General features: G+C 42.9%; 1 protein-coding gene across 4 annotated transcripts in view; it reads left to right on the forward strand.

Annotated features, from left to right (window-relative positions):
- The window catches only part of DAO (D-amino acid oxidase), a 137,075-nt gene extending 122,201 nt beyond the window's left edge, over positions 1-14,874 (forward strand). For all 4 annotated transcript variants that reach the window (XM_075341715.1, XM_075341713.1, XM_075341716.1 and 1 more), the window contains exons 8-11: positions 4,684-4,766; positions 4,893-5,010; positions 11,620-11,718; positions 14,121-14,874. In XM_075341715.1, coding sequence (XP_075197830.1) covers positions 4,684-4,766; positions 4,893-5,010; positions 11,620-11,718; positions 14,121-14,249 — 429 coding nt within the window. In that variant the 3' untranslated portion in view covers positions 14,250-14,874. The remainder of the gene's footprint in view (positions 1-4,683; positions 4,767-4,892; positions 5,011-11,619; positions 11,719-14,120) is intronic.
- The last annotated feature ends 3,233 nt before the right edge of the window (positions 14,875-18,107 follow it).

Consider the following 18,107-nt stretch of genomic DNA (forward strand, 5'->3'; position numbering starts at 1 on the left):
GACTTGATGTTCCCCAAGAACCCGAATTTTGTTAGAACTCTCTCCAGGTATCCCCAGTGCACCCTGTCAAAGGCTTTTTCAGCATCAAGAGACAGGAATGCACTGGGTTCACCCGATATCTCCACCAGTCCAATCAAGTCAAGCATCCGTCTGGTGCCATCCTTAGATTGCCTCCCTGTCACAAACCCAACTTGGTCTGGAGCCACTAAGGTCGGGATCACTTTGTGAAGTCTATCTGCCACTAGTTTGGCATAAATTTTAACATCACAATTTAGGAGTGAGATGGGCCTAAAATTACCCGGGGTGTCTGCAGGTTTCCCTGGCTTTGGTAGCGTGATAATTATCGCTTCTAAGTTGTCTGGAGAAATTGACCCTTTATTTTGCCAAAAATTGAAGGTTTTTGACATAAAGGGGGACAGAGTGGATGTAAATTGTTTGTAATATTCGTATGGCAGCCCATCGGGGCCCGGGGCAGAGTTAGACTTAGTCATTTTGATGGCACCTAGGATTTCATGTGTAGTAAAGGGAAGATTAAGTTCCTCTAATTGCTCATCTGAGACCCGGGGAAGATCCAGGGTGTCTAGGAAACCCTGTATATCCACTTGAGTCGGCTGTGACGTATTGGAATCATATTTTAGATTATACAGGGCCTCATAGTATTTCGCAAATGCTTCTGCTATTTCAATGGGATGTCTAGTGATTGTTCCGTTCGGGTCCCTCAGGAATTCTATTTTAGATTGGATCTCACGTTTTTTCGTCCTTCTTGCCAATAAGGACCCCGCTCTATCCCCCATAGAATAAAATGTCGATCTATTTTTTTTAAGATTATGTTCGTATTTTTGCAGGAGTAGGGATCTTAGTTGGAATCTATGGGTTACAATTTCTTTAGTCAAGTTAGGGGATGCCTTGGCTTTATTCAGGGATTCAAGGTGATGAATACGGGTTAATATATATTTAATATCTGCGTCTTTTTTCCGTTTTTGGATGGAGGCTATTTTTATGAGCTGCCCTCTGACTACGGCTTTATGAGCAGCCCACAGGGTCTCGTCAGAAATTTCCCCATTATTATTAAGTTTAAAATATTCTGTTAACACTGACTCTACTTCATCATGTACCTTCTGCCTACCAAGCAAGCTGGTATTCAGTCTCCACCTAGGGGAATTTTGAACATTAAAGCTACCCTGAACAGACAAAGAGATCGGCGCATGATCTGTCCAAGTAATTAAACCAATATCAGCTGCCACACAATTACTTATAGATTTGCTGTCGACCAAAAAAAAATCAATTCTACTGTATGAGCGGTGCCTGGAAGAGAAGAACGTATAGTCTCTTTCTGATGCGTGCAAATATCTCCAGATGTCATGAAAATGGAATTCATTGATGAGATGCTTAAGTTCCTTAGCATGTGGGATGCTGGTGTTGGAGCAATCCATGGAGCGTATTACAGGTATATTAAAGTCTCCACAGATGATTTCCGCCCCTGTGGCAGTATCTTTGAATGCTTGGAAAAATTTCCTAGCAAAGTTCAATTGTGATGAATTTGGGGAGTAGACCGTTGCCAAGGTATAAGGGACGCTGTTGATATAACAAGACAAAATAATATATCTTCCATCCGCTCCATAACTGACATTTATCAATTTAAAGGCCACTGAGTTCTTTATTAAAATGGCCACTCCTCCTCTTTTTTTTGAGTCATTAGCAAAAAAGGTGTGTTGGAAGCTTGGATGAAGTAGCCGTTTATTATCTGTGGAAAGAAGGTGGGTCTCCTGAATGCACGCTATATCACAGTTAGATGCCTTGACCTCTCTCCACATCATTGACCTTTTTGCTGGGGAGTTGAGCCCGTTCACATTAATAGACAATATCTTAATTCTCATATTAGAGCCGCAGGGGGGGTTGAATTCCCAGGAACGCCATCAGGGATGAGAGGGGCTAGACCAGCAAGGAATTGAGAGAAATTTCCAGAAAAAATTAAGGAACATTTGTGAGAAGAGGAACAAAAACAAAAAAATTCCAACAACACCGGTTTGCCCCGAATAGGGTGCCCGGTGTATAACCGCTCGCCATAGGCGAGAACATCAGGGGGGCTACGTGACATCCCGTGTCACAGGAGCAGGGACAGCAGGTGCCATAAGCAGGAAGGAGTCCCAGCTAAGCTACTGACCATTCAGGGTTAATCCTGTCTGGAGGGCCTCTATGATTCTCCTGCCCACCAGGGTTTGGTGGGTGGGCTATTCCCCAGTCATCCAGCAATTTGCCCAGCTGAGAAGGAGTATGACATATGTGAGTGCCTCCATCTTTGAAAATTATCATCTTCACCGGAAAACCCCACTTGTACTTGATGTCTTGATCTCTAAGGAGTTTAGAAAGGTGGGCAAATTCTCTTCTTTTATTAAGAGTTGCAGCAGAAAGATCTGGGAAGATTTTTAGTCCCATGAAAGTGTCTGGCAGGGCTGGACTTCCCCTCAGTGTGTGCAGCACAGCTTCTTTTGTTTTATAGAAATGAAGTCTAGCCAGGACATCTTTAGGCAGAGCTGGATCTATGCCTTTGGCTTTCGGGACTCTATGAATCCTGTCCACTATCAGGTCTCTGGTGTCCCATCCAGGGAGTATAAGCTGCAGAAACTTGTGGAAGTATTCCTGGAGGTCTTTATCTGCTACTGATGAGGGAATCCCTCTGATTTTTAGGTTATTTCTTCGGGATCTGTCCTCTATATCACTGATTTTAAGCTTTAGTGCCTCCACCTCCTTTTCCAAAGCTGTGTTAGCATCTATCAGATTGTTATGTGATGTTGCAAACTCAGCCATCTTAGTTTCTACATGCTCTGTGCGAACCCCTAGAGACCTGATCTCTTCCTTCAGCTCTCTTACTATTTCTCTGAGATCAGCCTGCAAGGAAGCCCTCAGCGTTTTCAGCAGAGCTTGCATTGTTTCCTCTGTCAAAGGAATGGCTGTGCAGCCTCTTAAACAGCCTGTTCCTCCCTGTGAGGAGTGGGAAGAAGCTGAGTGTGAAGCCATCTTGCTTGGTGAGCAGAGATCCCTATCCAGGGGGTAGAAGTCTGTCAGTTTGGCTGGAGTGCCAGTCTTTTTAGGTCTCCCCTTAGGCATAGCTGGGGGCTGGGGTTACTCACACCTCCTGTAGCTGGTAATCCTGTTATCTGTGAGCTGATAAGAGCCGGTTTATCCTGCTTCAGCACAGAGCTCTCCTTCAAGCAGCCGTCGCCATCAGCGTGCAGGCCACGCCCCCCGATACAGTGTTTTTCCAAAAATAAGACACTGACTTATATTTTTTTTGCCCCCCAAAAAAGCACTAGGGCTTATTTTTGGAGGAGGTTTTATTCTTGGAGAAACACGGTTGGGGGTAAGTTTACCTCCCCAAAAAAGCAGACCCCCCACTTCCCAGGAGACTCATACTCACTAGACCAGGACTTATGAGTGGCTCCCAGGTCCTCCCTGTGATCTCCGGTCGGTGCTGCACGCCGTCCTACCCTGCTGCTAGCTGACATACTGACACACACAGCAGATCACACACACAGCAGATCACACACACACACATACACACAGCAGATCGCAGGTACACAGCCGATCACAGATACACACAGCCGAACGCAGATTTACACAGCCGATCGCAGAAAACACAGCCGATCGCAGACACACACAGCCGATCACAGATACACACAGCCGAACGCAGACACACACAGCCGATCGCAGAAAACACAGCCGATCGCAGACACACACATAGCCGATTGCAGATCACACACAGCAGATCACACACACACAGCCAATTGCCGCGCACACATCACATCACATCCAGCGCTTACGGCCGCAGGGAATGAAGCAAGTCACGTGTCCCGCCGCAGGTCCTGTTCGTCACGCTGCACCGCACTGCCTCTCAGGATTCTGCCGGCGAGAAGAGATCGGTGTCGCTGGATGAGGTGAGTGTGTATGCGATCCGATGTGTGTGCAATCCGATGTGTGTGTGTGTGATTTGATGTTTGCGTGTGATCCGATGTTTGTGTGTGCAATCTGATTGTGTGCGATCCGATGTTTGTGTGTGAGATCTGGTGTGTGTGTGTGTGTGTGTGTGTGTGTGATCTGATTTTGTGTGTGTGTGTGTGTGTGTGTGTGTGTGAGAGAGCTGATGTGTGCGGATATGCGATCACTGCAGGTCCTGCCGCTCAGTGTCTGGTGAGTGTAATTGCCGGGTGCCGCTGTCTATAATGAAGTGTCCTGCAGTATTTGTAACCTTTTTTAGCTGCACGGACACTTCATTATAGATCCGCGACTAGGGCTTATTTTCGGGGGAGGGTTTATATTTAAGCCTTGCTCCGAAAATGCTGAAAATCCCTGCTAGGGCTTATTTTTGGGGGAGGTCTTATTTTTGGAAAAACACGGTAGCTCTATATAAGTAAATAAAATAAACATACAATGCGATATTTGTTCCATTTAAATGCAACTAAACAAACAAAGAATGGCAAACTATATTGTACGGTGTTCATTTTGACCAATAAAATCTGCCCATGTGAAAGCATTAATGTGTCTGACCTTCGACATCTTCTCAACCATACTGAGCTCTTGTGGGTGATGTATTCCTTATAACTTTTGGTTCAACTAATACTATGACATTTGTCTCTAAGTAAATGTAATTATCGTATTGTTTTTTTCTTTTCTTTTGTGTCATAGGTGGTAGCTCCATGGATGAAGCATTTTATTTTGACCCATGATCTGAAGACAGGAGTATATACAACACCTTATATCATTCCAGGGTGAGTCTTAGGAAATGGGCTAATATTATCTTTACAAAAGCTAAAAATCTTTTTTGTAGACTTCAATTTGTAATCCTTATGGATAAAGAGCTCTCTTACACATTTTTGTGTTTTCCATGCATGAAGATCTCAGCTGGTGACATTAGGAGGAATTTATCAACTCGGAAACTGGAATGAGGAGGAAGTGTCCAGTGATCACGGCTGGATTTGGGAAGAATGCTGTAAACTGGTACCTAGCCTAAAGGTAAGAAAATATGCATGGCCACTTATTACTGTTTTGGTAGACTTCTGTAGTTCTTCAGCGTTAAAGAGGTTGTTCACTATTAGGACAACCCCTTCTGATTCCACTTGTTTCCCCAAGTTATTATAAAAGATCATGTACTCACCTCCTGTTCTGGCGCTATTCCAGCACTGTCAGTAACCGCGGTTCGGGGCTCATGTGACATTGTGACGTCACACAAGCCCCGCATCCAATAACCACCAGCTTCTCTCTTCCTGCTGTCAGATTATAAGAGTTAATCAACGGGAAGTGACGCTGTTGCTGCCTCTCCCTTCCTGTTGATTGCTCATTTGGTCCGAAGGTGGGGAAAGAGAAGCCAGCAGTGATTGGACGCAGGGCTCTCGAGATGTCACAATGTCACATGATCCCCAAACCGTGGTTACTGACAGCGCTGGAACAGTGCCAGAGCAGGAGGCAAGTACAGGATCTTTTATTTTCACTGGGAGAAACAAGTGGAATCTGAAGAGGTTGTCTGAATAGTGCATAACCCCTTTAAAGAGATCCTTACATGAGATTTATGCTACGCAAACCACTGACAGCAGGAATCAGACACTGGCTGGGCTATTGCAGCCATGCGTGATTTACTTTCTAATGATAGAGCGTTCCACAAAGAACATACTTTGAAAACTTAGCTGAGAATTTTGAGTCTCTGATGACTAGGGTAACATGCACAGGTCCTCAGAAACTTCTCTCCTCCTCACTCCCCTAAACTGATCTGTGTCTCTGTTGTGTGTGTATATGGGGACTGACCTGTCAGTCTAGGGAAGCGGGGTGGGAAGAAGCTGCTGGGGACTTGCCTCCTAGACTAGTCACCTGAAACGTATTTTCGAAAAACAGCTTTTCATAGAAAAGATTTCTCTGAATCATTGCAGCAGCCAGTGAATTCAGTCTCCTGTCTGGTCCCTTTGGGTTACCCATACTACATGCAGAAATATATTGCCAGCGGGCCTATACTTTTTTGTTTATTCTAGAGATAAGTGCAGTGGAAGGTACCCATTATCCAATAACTTCTTCTCCCTCCAAAGATATAATATGTGCGATAATCAGAATTTAATATGCATGTAAATGATATGAAGGATGGTAAACGGGAGAGATAGCTGCCTCTGAATCAACATTAGGAAGGTACTTATATAATGTTTATAGGTAGTTTACATGGAACATAGGTAACAACCATATCCCCTGTCTTTGCTATAATGGATCAATCAAGCACATATGTGTATTGCTACAGAGGGAAAAGAGACTGCTGCCATTGCTTAACTTTTAGATTACAAAGTATCAAGTAATGGGGCATTTACATAGCAAGATCATTGTGAATGAGTGTTAAAAACATTAGTTTCACGATTATCTTGCCAAGTAAATTGTGTGACAATCAACCGATGAATGAGCAAAACGCTTGTTCATCAGGTGAAATGATGTTTTTACAACAAAAAAGATCATGTTCTTGGCGGTGCAAGGTGTAGAACTATGGCGACCTAGGTGCACTTAGCCATCTATTACACATTGTTCGGTGTGTATCGTTTACGTTGGTATGTTGCTTCCTAAATTGAATATTTCTCACATCCATTGATCACATTTCACACCTGTCTATCTAATTAGCAAAGTATAATATTCACTCCTGTCTTTTCATTTATGCTGTTCCTCTAATTGTCTTACCTGTCTTCCTGTGACTCCTCTCTTCTGCTCTCATCTTTCATGTGCAGTTAAAGATGTATAAATTTAGACCAAGATGTCTCTGAGTGCATCTTTAAGTGCACAGCAGAAATATAACAGAAATGTGCCAGAAGTGACCAGAATGTATGATTAAAGGCCGCTTTACACGCTACGATTTATCTGACGATATATTGTCGGGGTCACGGCTTTCGTGACACACTTCCGGCATCGTTAGCGATGTCGTTGCGTGTGACACCTACGTGCGACTCCGAACGATCCCAAATAGGGTGAAAATCGTTGATCGTTAACACGTCGTTCAGTTTCAAAATATTGTTTGTTGTTTGGAACGCAGCAAACATATTACTACGTTTGACACCCTGCCAACAGCGAACAACATCCACATGACCGCCTTGGTCAAACAATATATCACTGAACGATGTAGCGTTGTTTGTGAGATGTGTACGTCTGACCGCTACAAAACGACCTATGAGCGATCTCGGCAAATCGTAACAACGATCTGGGCGTATCACATCGCTAACGAGATCGCTAGTGATATCGTGTGTAAAGCAGCCTTAACTAATTCGAATGTGTTACATCTGTCAAGTGTGATCATCTCTCTTGATTTCAAGTTTGCTATATACCAATTGTTCTTGTGCTTCCTTCTAAATATTAAAAAATGTCTTTTACTTGATGTTTTATGCTAGTTTTCTGCCCTGTATGGGTTAGTATACAGTGCCGAAAGTATTCGGCTCCCTTGAATTTTTCAACCTTTTCCCACAATATTATTCGTCCCCTTTAAGTTAATACTCTGTAGCGCCACCTTTTGCTGCGATTACAGGTGCAAGTCACTTGGGGTATGCCTCTATCAGTTTTGCACATCGAGAGATTAAAATTGTTGCCCATTCTTCTTTTCCAAATAGTTAGAGCTGAGTGAGGTTGGATGGAGAGCGTTTGTGAACAGCAGTTTTCAGCTCTTTCCACAGATTCTCGGTTGGATTCAGGTCTGGACTTTGACTTGTCCATTCTAACACCTGGATACGTTTATTTGTGAACCATTCCATTGTAGATTTGCTTTATGTTTGGGATCATATTCTTGTTGGAAGACAAATCTCCGTCCTAGTCTCAGGTCTTTTGTAGACTCCAACAGGTTTTCTTCAAGAATGGTCCTGTATTTGGCTCCATCCATCTTCCCATCAATTTTAACCATCTTCCCTGTACCTGCTGAAGAAAAGCAGGCCCAAACCATGATTTTGCCACCACCATGTTTGACAGTGTGTTCAGGGTGATGAGCTGTGTTGCTTTTACGTCAAACATATCATTTGCCATTGTGCTCAAATAGTTCGATTTTGTTTTCATCTGACCAGAGCACCTTCTTCCACATGTTTGGTTTGCCTCCCAGGTGGCTTGTGGCAGACTTTAAACGACATTTTTTGTGGATATCTTTGAGAAATGGCATTCTCCTTGCCACTCTTCCATAAAGGCCAGATTTGTGCAGTGTACGACTGATTGTTGTCCCATGGACAGACTCTCCCACCTCAGCTGTAGATCTCTGCAGTTTATCCAGAGTGATCATGGGCCTCTTCGCTGCATCTCTGATCAGTCTTCTCCTTGTTTGAGATGAAAGTTTGGATGGGCAGCCGGTCTTTGTAGATTTGCAGTGGTATGATACTCTTTCCATTTCAATATGATCATTTGCACAGTGCTCCATGGGATGTTTAAAGTTTTGGAAATCTTTTTGAAACCAAATCCGGCTTTAAACTTCTCCACAACAGTATCACGGACCTGCCTGTTGTGTTCCTTGGTCTTCATGATGCTATCTGCGCTTTAAACAGAATACTGAGACTATCACAGAGCAGATGCACTTATACGGAGACTAGATTACACACAGGTGGCTTATATTTATAATCATCAGTCATTTAGGACAACATTGGATCATTCAGAGATCCTCAATGAACTTCTGGAGTGAGTTTGCTGCACTGAAAGTAAAGGGGACAAATAATATTGCACGCCCCACTTTTCAGTTATTTATTTTTTTAAAAAGTTTAAAATAAGCAATAAATTTCGTTCAACTTCACAATTGTATCCCACTTGTTGTTGATTCTTCACCATAACATTAAAATTTTTATCTTTATGTTTGAAGCCTGAAATGTGGGAAAAGGTTGAAAAATTCAAGGGACCCTAATACTTTCACAAGGCACTGTATCTTGCTTAGCAATGCTTGCTGTGGTCTCCTCCTAATTCTTTATTCATCAAGGCAAATTGTGTCCTACATCCCAGCAGACAGTTCCATAATATTCACCTCTGGCTTAGGCCTGTTTCACATGTCCGTGTTTCCGGTATGTATGAGGTCCGTTTTCACACGTACCGGAGACAAGGACACACGTACACCAGTGAAAATCAATGGCTTTGAGCACACGTACGTGTTTCCACATGGACCATGTGTCCATGTGGAGCAACCGTGTGTCCGTGTGATCCACTTGTAGACATGTCTGTTTTTTCCAGCAGCACAGGTGTCACACGGACCGCACGGATGTGATCCGTGTGACACATACCGGAGAAAACACGTATCTGTGAAATAATGAATTTCTACACTCATCTTTTCCAGCACTGCTTTCTCTGTCGCTGCTGTCATTATGCTTTTTGCATATGCATTGCACCAAGGAACGGAAGTGGCAGCAGTGCCGGAGATATCAGCACCCTGGACAGGTAAGTATAGAAATTCAAGCTGTCTGTGTGTTATGAGGATGTTACACAGATAGCACACTGACTGCACACGTTGAACACACAAACGTACACACGCACACACATACGCACCTACACCACAGCAAGGACATGTGAAAGAGGACTTAGGGAGAGCATGTGTGCCATATATTACTAACAGCGATATTTATGAAGTGTCTGGCCAGTTAAACAGAGACATGGTAAGCTATGCAGGATATTTAAACAAACAACCAAACGTCTTTTTCAGTTATACTACACTATTTATTTTTCATATCTGTTTACTTTATATATATTTTAGCTATTGCTTTATTTTACCTATGTCCCCCTTTACATTTTCTGTACATATTCTTCACATCATCCCCCCTCTTCTCCCCTCTACCACCTGTAAGTCTGAGGCTCTACTGACATTTCTCAATCAGTCCAAACCATCCACTACCACCATACTGCGTTCAAAATACTCACACAAATCATTGACCCAGCTGCTCTCTTTTTTTTTTCCTTCTCCTAGTCACTAGTAACATCTCTCCCAAACCTGACCCTCCTTCCACTAGTACATATAACTATCTTCCTGCAGGACATACCGTGTTTTTCCAAAAATAAGATACTCCCCCCCCCCCCCAAAAGCATTAGGGCTTTTTTTTGGAGTGAGTCTTATTCTTGGAGAAACATGGTTGGGGGTAAGTTTACCACCCCCAAAAAACAGCCCCACCCGTTCCTAGGAGACTCATACTTACCAGATCCCAGACGTCTGCGTGGCTCCTAGGTCCTCCCTGTGATCTCCAGTGAGCGCTCCCAACAGGTATGATGCACATTGTTTTCTCCTGGTTCTGGCCAACACACTCACATACATCAGATCACACACTCATACACACAAACACACACACAATCACTGATCATATCGCACACACTCACTAGTCACTCACCACATTCGGCGGTACAGAATGCCTCCGGCCGCAGGGAAAGATGGGAGGAAGTTACGCATGGCAGGTCCTGGAAGCATTCCATTCGCAGATGCAGGTCCTTGCACCAGAAGACATCGGTATCACTGGATGTGGTGAGTGTGTGTGTGCGCGATCTGATGGGTGATTGTGTATATGATCTGATGTGTGCGAGTGTGAGATCTGATGTGTGTGGGTGTGCGATCACTGCAAGTCATCCCGCGCCGTGTCTGGTGAGTGTGATTGCGGGGTGTCCGCTGTTTATAATGAAGTTTCCTGCAGTAACTTTTTTAGCTGCATGGACACTTCATTATTGAACCGTGACTAGGGCTTATTTTTGGGGTAGGGCTTATATTTAACCCTTGCTCCGAAAATGCTGAAAATCCCTGCTAGAGCTTATTTTTGGGGGAGGTTTTATTTTTGGAAAAACACAGTAGAAACCCTAAGTATCTTATAAAAATTCAGTGCTTGCCTTCTCCTGTCTCTTTTAATTGTGCCCTCTTGTACTCACGGATAACGTGCAACAAACTCTTCTACATTAAAGATTTCTTCCTTTCCAATTTCCTTCTGGCTCTTTCTTAAATCCTGGATCTAGCAATTTGACACCCCCGCCACTGCTGCTCTCTCGTATGGTGGGCTACATTTCTCACATGCCCCCAGACTGGAGAACAGACAGGGTGGAGGTTTTGGTCTGCTTCTTCCATGACAATGTGCTTTCCAGATTTTTCCCTTTATGTTCTTTTGAAGTCCATGCCATAAGAAAATCCATTTTTATTATAATGATGACTGGAGCATACATGACCAGCATGTTCTGCCTATTATGTCCCTTCTATTTTCTCATAGATTGTAAGCTTGCGAGCAGGGCCTTCACTTCTGTAACTGTTTAACCATGTGTTACTTTGTTTTCTTGTTATTGTCTGTACATGTAACCACTAAACTGTAAAGTTCTGCTGAATATGTTGACACTATATAAATAAAATTATTACTTTGGTCTGCTTGTGTAAATAGGCATTGAAAAGACCACCGATTGGTAAAGCTTTACTGAGGAGCAGTCGTTCCGTGCTGTCAGTTGGTCCAGACCAACCCTAGGTCTAAATAAAGCATGCCCTTATTGACAGGTGTTGGTGGACATCGTGGTTCATCACGTAATTTTTTTTGCATTTGCACTTTTTTGACTAACACTGGGAAGTTAGGCAGGTGTGTTCAGCTTTAGTTACCAGACAAAGTGTGATGTGAAGACTTCTAATCACGGTCTCTGTTGTAGAACGCCAAAATTGTCCATGACTGGGCAGGACTAAGGCCAGCACGCAGCAAAGTACGGCTGGAGAGAGAGCCCTTGGTGTGTGGAGCTGTTAAGAGTGATGTAAGTACACACTGTGGGAATAACAAAGTGAGAGCACCAATATTATTAGGCTCACAGTACTTTGAACATCTACTAATAATCTCAAGTCGTAGATAACATTTATTGCCACTTACCATGTTTAAAGGGGTATTCCAATCTCCAAGATCCTACCCCAATATGTAGTGGGTGTAATAATAATAATAATAATATTAATATTAAATACCTCCAATTAGAAATGTAGTATAGTTCTCTTGATAGAGCCATGTCTCTCACCTCATGTGCAGGGCATTACAGTAGGTAGGTATCCATGGTTATGTCCACTCATATAGTGACAGTTAGTTAGTCAGTTGCTCGTGGTCATAACCTTAGGTACCTAATCTAAAATGCCCTGCAGATGAAGTAAGAGACATGGCTATATCAGAAGAACTATACTACATTTCTAATTGGAGGTATTTGCTAATATTATTATTATTATTATTATTATTATTATTATACCTACTACATATTGGGAGAGGATCTTGGAGATGGGAATAAGCCCTTTAAGCTCACTCGAATTTGACAAGGGTAACTGGGAGAGATAGGGCAAGACTATGACGACGTGCTAGCTTATCATCTTATCATGCACATTACATGGTTGTTTTTTTGACAATATCACCTTATTCTAATAAACAGAAGTTACCAAAAATTAAACTTGGCATAGATTCTGTATATGTGATGGACATTGCTTTCTAGATACGGCTTTGTAATTGTACTTTAGAAAAGACAGCAGAATTGTTCTACTTTTTATCTTTTCATATTGTCTTCTATTTCGGCTACTAAAAACACTGCTTTGTGTGTCCAGTTCAGACTCATATTTTAAGTCTGAAGTCAGCCATACATATACATACACATACAATGTGACACTCAATTGGTTACCAGCTATCTCTCCCACTCCTCCATTCAAATACGAGCCGAGCTCTTGGGTGTTTTTAATAGGCTAAGCGGTAAGTGCTGGCTGTGGCAGCCGCTTATCTCCCTGAGGACAAGAGTTGGGTTTTAGGCCTCAATTGGCCACACAACCTGCGGCATTAAACATCTGCTGATCAGTAGTTTAAACATTGTTTAATGATATGTTTAAACAGGCAGACCGCATCTCTTATGTGTACATGACAATCAGTTACAGGACTTTCTGAGATAACAGGCTTTCATTATTCACGGTGGCACATGTCCTGTTCACAGTATATAGCACAATGTGCTGCCGAGAACAATTATATTTTTAAGCCAGCCAACATATCATTTCACGTTGTAAAAGAGTGCTTTGCTCGTCAGCTTGTTTACACTAAAAACTCATTTCCTGAAATGCACATTGTCTCCCCCAATAACTTCATCTTCAACATCAGAAGGCGCCTCAAACATATTAGATTGGATTATCATGCCGATAACAGCTGGTTCTCTAAACTTTAGTCTAAGTATGGGGGCCTTGAGTCTATTATGTCTGCAATTTTTGCTGTTAAGGGACTCTATACTATAATGTGAAACCAAGTAGCTGCTGAGGCCCTTTGAGAAAGTACACAGTCTTGATGGGTCCTTTTCTCTTTTCTGCTATAGTTATGAATCTGTTTGGGTCTACCCGCTGTAGCAAGGTCTTAGGGCGGCATCACACGCTATGATATATCGGGCAATATGTCGTCGGGGTCAATCATTCCGTGACGCACATCCGGAATCGTTAGAAATATCGTAGCGTGTGACAGCTACGAACGACTGTGAACGAGCAAAAATACTCACCTTATCGTTGCTCATTGACACGTCGTTCATTTTCAAAATGTCGTTCCTCCTTCTGTGCTCCGGTTGTTCATCGTTCCCGAGGCAGCACACATCGCTCCGTGTGACATCCCAGGAACGACGAACACAGCTTACCTGCGTCCCGCCGGCAATGCGGAAGGAAGGAGGTGGGCGGGATGTTACGTCCCACTCATCTCCCCCCCCCCTGCTTCTATTGGGCGGCCGCTGTGTGACGTCGGTGTGACGCCGAACATCCCTCCCCCTTCAGGAAGAGGATGTTCGCTGCCCACAGCGAGGTCATTAGGGAGGTAAGTACGTGTGACGGGGTTTAACGACTTTGTGCGCCACGGGCAACAAATTGCCCATGACACACAAATGATGGGGGCGGGTACGATCGCTCGTGCGATCGCACGACAGATCGTATCGTGTGACGCCGCCCTTAGGGAATAGACTTAAGGGTCATGGAAAGGGGATAGAAGGGAAACAAACATCGGCCCCTTTTGTGCTGGGAGGCAAAGACTCCCATAAGGACTTTTCCCTTCTATCTGACCTCTCTACAATTAGCATATATTTAGTCTAGACATTTACTCTACTATCTATACTACTATATTAATACTTCTATACTATTAAACATTGCTATATGAATATATTCTTCCCCATAGATCATACACAACTATGGCCATGGTGGTTTTGGCCTCACCATCCATTGGGGCTGTGCTATGGAAGCTGCCAAAATTTTTGGGCAAATCATTGAAGAAAAGAAAAAAAGAAGACCTAAATCCTCTTTGTGATCATAAGTATGAAGGCAATGCTAACGACATCTATGACAATGTCGAGGAACTGCATTAATACTAAAATGTATATTTTTATCTGGATTAGGAGATGGATTTTCCATTGCTGATCTAAATTCAGAACTTTGCTATTAAAGTGGCAACTTAGACACATAAACATCTACTTAACACTAGGATGCAGCTAACATATTGCAATTTGTCTCTTTTCATTAATAAATGAAAAATAAATAAAAATTCTGGCATACTAATTATGCTACAGGTAAATTAAACCCTGTCAATCTTTCAATACACCCAAAACCATTACCATATTCATATTCTCACATATACATCATGCAGGATCATTCCTCTTCAACTTCTCATACCTAGGCCAAAATCTATTCTCCTAATTTGGTAGAAACAATACCACTAATGTAATTTGACTAAATGTTGTATGCGTCAATAGCAACAACTAATAAATCAACTAGTTCTTTGTTGAGATTGGAACAAGCTAGATTTCATTGACATTGAATTGTATTATTGACTTACTGATGAACAACCAACTATTTTGTCAATGCTAATTATTTAGAATCTGTACGGATTACAAAATATGTTCTTTTTATTAAAAGGTTATATTTTTTGCATTATATCCAAAAATATACTTGTTTTTTTTTTATCAACATCATAAGAGTGATCTACATTTTAAGTGTATTTTTGAATTCAGAATGATGGGAAGGGCCATTCAAAGATCTGGTCTCTCAAAAAAAAGCCAACCATAAAGACTTAATTAAAGGTGTTGTCTACTATTCAGACAACCCCTTCTGAATCTGAGTGTTTGTCCCCTATTGAAATAAAAACACTTATATTCACTGCCAGTGCAATTCCAGCAGTGTGGGTACACAGGTACCTAATCTTGATTCAATAGTACTGATAAAAAGATAGTCAGACATATTAAGTTTACTGAATAAATGCTAAATTGCTAATCTAGAGCCTGCAACTTATTAGTCCTAGAGGACCTGTAGAAGAACCTAACAAAATCAAATTTAACTATTGGCAACACAGATTCAAAAAAATGCATTGAATTAAAAAATAGTTATCATTTACTTTCCATAAATTATCAGCAAATTAGTGAAATTACACTTATAAAAAAAAGACAAACAGCCTCCTCCATATCCCCTCTAGCTGTCCTATCCATCGCCAAGATAAGTGTCTTTCCTACCATTATATAAAGAAGTAATCTCCAATCAATTAGCTCCTAATTTAGACAAAGTAGCTAGAAGATTTAGCAACCAACCTGTACATGTGAGGTCTGCCTATTTTATAACAGGTGTAATATGTATTTACGAAACTTCCATTTTTTTATTTGCCTGAACTACAATACTTCTTTATTTTAGCAGTAAATAGTGTGGAGACACGGCGGTCAGTGGGTGCTCTTGTCCGCTGGCCCGGCCGCCTTTAGAAAGACAGCATGGCCCAGGGTTCACCCCAACTGAACGCCCGACCTCCTTAACCATGGGCGGAACACTAATCAGACAACACAGGGTGAGGGAATCACAATATTAAGACTTCATTGGATCCCCAAACAATTAACGGCACATAACACATAACCAGCAAAACCAAAAAATGTAACCGGCAACAGTTTCTCACCCTTCCACTGGCTCACCAGGGATTAGAATGTCCGTGCCTTAGAGCTTCCAGGGCTACTTACTCCAAACCAGCAGCACCCCGCTTTCGGCGGGCAACCACCGAGAATGGAATAACGCCAGATTTAGGAAGCTGTCTGAGGACCGCAAAGCCTGTAGTCAGGTGACTGGATTGTTCCAAGCTGGATTCCTTCCTTAGGTAGTCCTTGATAGCTCAGCCGAATCCTTGCATTCGATGCTGAAGTCCATAAAAACAAAAAAACAAAACAACAAAAAAAAAACAAAACAAAAAAAAAAAAAACAAAAACACAAAAGTCCATGTAGTAGTATAATCCAGGTTCGGTTATGGCTTGCCAATCGGATTTGCAGATCCTAGATTGGTATCATGTAGCATGACTCTACCTGAGCAATGGATAGTCCTCCTTCTTATACCCCTGAGCTCTCCATTCAGACCATTGGGGTCTTCACGATTGGTGGATAAGACTGGGCACTTATTGGCTAGATTTTAAGCCGTATACAAAATATCCCTAGTAGTAATGGTCTCTGGCAGAGATAAGGGAGAGGCAGCTAAGTTACATCGTATCTAGAAATACACATAGTAATACAATGGGAGGTTCGCAAAAATTGATTTGTCTCGGGATCTGACCTTCACTGGCCAAGGCAATTACATGAGTCAACAAGAACTTTAACACTAGACTCCTAAAGGCCCAGTCACACTAAACAACTTACCATCGATCCCAACAACGATCCAACCTGATAGGGATCGCTGGTAAGTTGCTAGGAGGTTGCTCGTGAGATGTCACACTGCGACGCTCCAGCGATCCCACCAGCAACCTGACCTGGCAGGGATCGCTGGAGCGTCGCTGCACGAGTTGCTGGTGAGCTCACCAGCAACCAGTGACCAGCCCCCAGCCAGCAGCGCCGCGTGGAAGATTCTGCGCTTGGTAACTAAGGTAAATATCGGGTAACCAACCCGATATTTACCTTGGTTACCAGCGCACGCAGCTACACGTGCAGAGAGCAGGGAGCAGCGCACACCGCTTAGCGCTGGCTCCCTGCTCTCCTAGTTACAGCACACATCGGGTTAATTACCCGATGTGTGCTGCAGATACATGTGCACAGAGCAGGGAGCAGCGCACACCGCTTAGCCCTGGCTCGCTGCTCTCCTAGTTACAGCACACATCGGGTTAATTACCCGATGTGTGCTGTAGCTACATGTGCAGAGAGCAGGGAGCCGCGCACACTGCTTAGTGCTGGCTCCTTGCTCTCCTAGCTACAGTACACATCGGGTTAATTACCTGATGTGTCCTGCAGCTACATGAGCAGGAGCCGGCACTGACAGTGAGAGCAGAGGAGGCTGGTAACGAAGGTAAATATCGGGTAACCAAGGACAGGGCTTCTTGGTTACCCGATGTTTACCGTGGTTACCAGTGTCCGCAGAAGCCGGCTCCTGCTGCCTGCACATTTAGTTGTTGCTGCCTCTCTGTCACACACAGCGATCTGTGCTTCACAGCAGGACAGCAACAACTAAAAAATGGCCCAGGACATTCAGCAACAACCAACGACCTCACAGCAGGGGCCAGGTAGTTGCTGGATGTCACACACAGCAACATCACTAGCAACATCGCTGCTACGTCACAAAAGTTGTTCGTTAGCAGCGATGTTGCTAGCGATGTTGCTTAGTGTGACGGGGCCTTAAGAGTCTAGTAGAAACAGTGAGAGGCTTATTCCCCGTTTATAAACAAACTATCATCATGTCTGGCTGAATTTTAAGAAACTTAACCAATGCTAGGCACTGACAGAGTCCATGTCGTCACAATCACCAGCGGTTGTAATGAAGGTTAATGCTTTCACTCAGATCCAAAGGTATTTTAATAACAAAATATTTAATGCAGGACCTCTGTCATAAGGTAAAGCCGAATAGAGTCATTGGGCTTCATTATGTCAAATGTAATGTTTGGGCTATAAGATTTCTGGACATCGGCTTTAAAGTTACCAATACTATTAAACTCTTCAAACTTTTAGGAACACTGGAAGTCCTACACTTCAGAAGGTTAAATAAATAAGATCATCAGTAAACAAAAATAATTTTTGCTCCCATCTCCATATTTTATACCATTAATGAATCAATTTTTCCTTAGGGCATTTGCAAGGGATTCCATAAGCACCATAGGGAAAATATAAAGGAATGGACAGGTGATGCCCCCCTGTCTCGTCCCATTAGGAATACTGCCCTAAT

This window comes from Anomaloglossus baeobatrachus, chromosome 1 (assembly GCF_048569485.1).
Source record: "Anomaloglossus baeobatrachus isolate aAnoBae1 chromosome 1, aAnoBae1.hap1, whole genome shotgun sequence".
NCBI classification, from domain to species: domain Eukaryota; kingdom Metazoa; phylum Chordata; class Amphibia; order Anura; family Aromobatidae; genus Anomaloglossus; species Anomaloglossus baeobatrachus.